The sequence below is a fragment of the Gekko japonicus genome, unplaced genomic scaffold, assembly GCF_001447785.1.
Source record: "Gekko japonicus isolate JY-2015 unplaced genomic scaffold, Gekko_japonicus_V1.1 scaffold1967, whole genome shotgun sequence".
NCBI lineage: Eukaryota > Metazoa > Chordata > Lepidosauria > Squamata > Gekkonidae > Gekko > Gekko japonicus.
Window position 1 is genome coordinate 353620 of NW_015175421.1, and position 4674 is coordinate 358293.

General features: G+C 41.6%; 1 protein-coding gene across 1 annotated transcript; it reads right to left on the reverse strand.

The window, feature by feature from the left end:
- Nucleotides 1–331: 331 nt before the first annotated feature.
- On the reverse strand, nt 332–3839 carry LOC107122668 (natterin-3-like). The gene is made up of 3 exons (XM_015425793.1): nt 3804–3839; nt 3004–3127; nt 332–1368 (listed from the first exon to the last, which is right to left on the reverse strand). Exons 1-3 carry the CDS (start codon nt 3837–3839, stop codon nt 332–334), a joined length of 1197 nt encoding a protein of 398 aa, XP_015281279.1.
- Between the last annotated feature and the right edge of the window lie 835 nt (nt 3840–4674).

The following is a 4674-nucleotide window of genomic DNA, read 5'->3' on the forward strand; positions in this document are numbered from 1 at the left end:
ATGTGCCTAATGTCGCAGCAAGATGCCTATGAAATCTCAAGCTACAGATGAATCCATTGGGTTAGATCTAGCCAACTTTTCCATTGCTAAAAAAGGAGAAGGTGATCCACTTTGATGTTCAAAAAGGCTACACTGGGGAACATGGCACCTGAATGGTCAAAAGCCATGTGGGTTAGGGGTTTCCATAAGCATGGAAATTGGGTGAGATTGCTTGAAAAAGCAGGCTGGATCCAACCCATTAGTCTATAAAGTGCCACGACAGCACATTTTCTCTTCTTGATTTCTGCTCAGGTGAATGTGGCTAGAGAGCTGGCAGATGCCCCTGATCCAATTACTTACATGGAGTTGCATTTGGGATGGGTTGGCACCGCTTAACATAGGTATCCACATGTGCCACAATAGTATTTTTGCTGACTCCCTGGACAGTGGCACTTCGTCTCTCCCCATTGCGATATTCACGAGTAGCTGTTGCAGTGAAGGGAATGTTTCCATACATTCTTTGGCCCTCCATTGTCACATCACATGTGTGGTTAGGGGGAACATCAACTTCTACCGTTTCTGAAAATGTGACTGACTCAGTCATTGTAGAACCCTCACTCCAACTGAATGTTTTCTCCAGAGTGACGCTCCATCCCACGTTCACTATTGAAAAGATCCCTGCGGACATGCTAGTGCTCACACCTATTGAGATGGAAGTGCTAAAATCCCAGCGACGTTCATTAGTTATTGTTTTGGACAGTGAGGTAATTTTCTTCACTGTATTACAGTTGTTGTTGGTGAGCTTGGTGGAGACTAAGACCAAGTTCTGATTGGTGTATGTCCCCCTTTCCTTCATATAATGGACATTGTAGATGTGCTGTGAGATATAGTCTTTATAAACTACCAGAACATCATAATATTTATACCATTTTTCCTTACCATTTATGCCTATGAAGAAGGCTTTATTACGGGGGTCTACCTTCCCAAGGCCATATTTATTTTTCCCAACATATGCTCCGTATCCTGGGCAGCTATTTATAGAATTCGATGGAACATCACCCCAGGAATCTTCTTGCCACTTCAGTGATTCAAAGTTATTTTCATTTACCAAAAGCCAGAACTGTGAAGTCTTATGTTCCTTCCCTCCATAAGGATACAAGCAGTAGGGGCCACGGTTTGGGCTGTAGAAACCGGGTGTGCAGCCTGATTCATAACAAGGGTATTCTGTCCTCTCGGCATAGCCATTCCAGATGGACACAGCACCACTGGGGGCAGACCCTTGGAACCTGACCCATTTCAGAGTGGTACCACTGAGTGCATTGCCGTTCCTGCTAGAATACTGACTGTTTCTGTTCAGGATCTTGACTGCCTGGCTGCCATCACTGTGGACTGAAACAACAAAATGAAAGAGAAAAAGAAGATTAAATCATCGAAAACAGGTGAGCCCCTTGGCCCGTTCTTGTGTTATCTTCATGGTATAAGAATGGCTACCCCATGTGCTTGCAGCTTGCCTTCTCAGTAATACTAGGATCCCCAAATCTTGCAGGAGGACCCCGTAATATGGCTTCTTCCATAATGCCAGCTGGGGGACTTTTTAGAATACTCAAGAGTGTGAATAGCATGGGCTGAATGCCTTGAAATCAGACTGACACAAAGGACAAAATTTAAACAGGAAAACCAGAAAAAAGATGACTGAGGACAGTATTTTAAGTTTCTTATGTGAGGACCAGGCTGATAGTCTAAGTTTTATTGTTTCTATAAAGATATTTTGTATAACTACATCAGTTAACAAACATGGATATTTAAGGAAATACAAGAATATATATGCTATATTGTTGGAAGTATTGGAAAAGAAAATGAAATGCCTAGGAATAACAAATGATATGATTAAGAATACAGAAATTAAAGACATTATAAGACAAATTTAAAAATGTGTAAGGAAGCTGGATGCTACAAGTACATCTATTAGGACATGTAGGGTATGTTCAACACTCCATTTGGGAATTGCCGTCCTGATGCAACTGCCGAAATATTTTTATCAATTGACAGTCCCAAAACTAAGAAAAGCTTTTACTTTGGCAAGACTGTACATTCTTCCCTCAACAGTTTTGGAGGGCAGATATAATAACGTATCAGTCTGATAGAACATGCAGATGCTCATATGACACAATCGAAACCATTGAACATATGATTATGGAGTGATGAGTTGAGGGCTAATTATTCACCCTTTTACTTAAAGGTATGGAATCGCTAAACGTGCGAGCCCAGGTGTCATGGCTACTATCGGATACAAATGATTGTGTCACACTCTCAGTGGCAAAATTCATAGGCACAATAATGAAATATAAGAGAGATAATACTGAGTAAGGTTTTAAAAAAAATTGGTTCTAATTTCTGCTTAAAGTGATAGCCGTATGAGCAGTACTAGATAGATAGATATGCCATAATGTTATTGTTGTAGTTAAATAAAACTATTTACATTGTTATTATTAAGGTAATGATTATTTTTCTCCTTCCAATAAAGTATAGCAGAAAAGTTATCCAAATATGAATGATTAACCTGTTAAACTGGAGAGTTCACAATAATTTAATAATTATCTACTTATGATGTGTTTCTAATAGTGTAATCAATTCAGTAGGGTTTTTTAAATATATAACTGTAAAACTTACCTGAGAGCTTGTTATTCTAAAAATGAAATCTTCATCTGGTTGTAAATATTAAGAGTACACCAACAAGCTATGATTTAAATCACTAGTCAGTAAGACTAGATTTCACTAGTCAGTAAGACTAGATTTAAATCGTGATGTAAATCTTGATTTAAATCAAATCTACCCTGAAGGGTGGCAACTGAAGTGTGGTCTAGCTGGTGATGGTCAGCACAGAGGATTTGCTATACATGTGATCAGTTGCCAGCAGTGGACCTGGGCTGAATGAAAGGTCCCTTTGTACAAGATAACAAAACTCAAGATGACCTGAAGAGACAGATGATCATAATTTCCGGTGAGGTGTTCTCTATTCCCTACCTTGTATTGTTAGAGGACTTGCCTGCACTGTTTTCTTCAAGACTGTGAGGGTGACGTTCATACTGCTGGCCCATGACTGACCAATAATCAAGGACATAAAGAGCGTGCAGAGCCACAGATGCATCTAAAACATAAAGCAGGAAGGCATTACTTAGGGAGGTGGTCACATGCTGGAAACAAGGTTGCCATTGTTCTAAGTAGGTGAAATGTTCCACTGTTTTTTTTCTGTGTGGAACCAGAGTTGTAAATAGGGAGCCAGGTCTCCCCCTACAGTGGGGAGACTTCCTGGTCCTATGCTGGGGAAATTGACATCACAGCAATGCTACAACATCATTTCCGGTGGGAACCCAGAAGTGACATCAGCACACTGGCGCAATGCTCTAGGATTCCACCAAAATTCTATTTGAATGTCCCATTTCCCTAAAACTCATGTCAGTTGCCAGTGCTTGGAAACACCTTCTTCAAGGAATGTATGTGCTCTACTACTAATCTCCCCCCCCCTCCCCCAACCTGAAAAATGTGAATCTGAAAAAGTAGTCTCTATTCTATGAACTCTAGCCACCAAAAAAGTGTTTAAGAAGCCACAGAAATCCTTGCTCTTGGAAAACTTGTCAGTCCCTTTCCCTTTCACCCAATTCCTCTCCTCACCGCCGTTCCTGTTCTGGATGGCTTTTGTCCATGTGGGTCCTTTGATTCCAACAAAACTTTTTTTTGGTGTTCAAAAGGGGCCCTTCTTCTCTCTGTTGCCTGTGAAAAACCTGATAGGATACAATCCAATTGTGCGTATTTTAGCAACTCACCTTCGGATCCATGAAAGCTTCTTTCCCACCAGCCATGGGATTTGGGGAATTCACATCCTCTCCGCTATATTTATAGGGATGGGGAAAGCAGAGCTTATCAGAACTGTCAGAAAGGAGGTTTGTGTAACCTCGGAGCAGATGCCTTGATTGATTTTCAGGGAAGTTCCAATCAGGCCATCAAATACCCTTTCTGGGAATCACTTTATCATGAAGGACCATTTATGCCGAAACCAGCAGGTAAACACTCCAAGCCAATTTCTAAAGTTAATATTTGAACAAGATAGGCAAGTGGTGATGGGGAGTGTTCTGTGGTATTTTCAGACACATCCCAGCATTACAGAAAATTGAAAGTGAAACTACGAGGCTCAGTAAGTTCTTCCGGGTACGTTTAGGCAAGGCTTACTTTATTGGCCAGAGTGAACCACAGTAAACTCCAGCTCTTAGTGGGAGAGCCCAGTTTGGAACGAAGGGCGATTGCTTAAAAGATCACATCACTTTTGTGCCCCAATCTGCAGAGATGAGGTGTTTTAGTGGTTGTGTCTAGGATTGATAGCCCAGTGCTGGCCTCCAGTGGGGCATTGCTGGTGGCAGGGACCTACTTTCTTGCAGTTGCGCCCAGGGGTTGTTTCGTAGAAAAAGAGCTAGGGGAACTCATTAGCATAACTCATTAGCATATGCCACACCCCCTGCCATCACCGGAAGTGTGTCATAAGGCCACACCCACCACTCAGTTAGTCTTAGTCTTAAAAGTTAGTCTTAAAGGTGCTATTTGTTAGTCTTAAAGGTGCTATTTGAACTCTTGGACTATTTTGCAGCAACAGAGTAACACAACGGTCCCAGCTGTCGCCGCCGCCGGCCTTGCAGCTCCACT

Bases quoted from the DNA above. Each gene is read 5' to 3' on its own strand.
- LOC107122668 (XM_015425793.1), bottom strand. From the start codon at position 3,839: ATGGCTGGTGGGAAAGAAGCTTTCATGGATCCGAAG. The intron at 3,128-3,803 runs GTGAGTTGCTAA...TTTATGTTTTAG, and splicing joins AAGCTTTCATGGATCCGAAG to ATGCATCTGTGGCTCTGCAC. The intron at 1,369-3,003 runs GTAGGGAATAGA...TTGTTGTTTCAG, and splicing joins AAGTCCTCTAACAATACAAG to TCCACAGTGATGGCAGCCAG.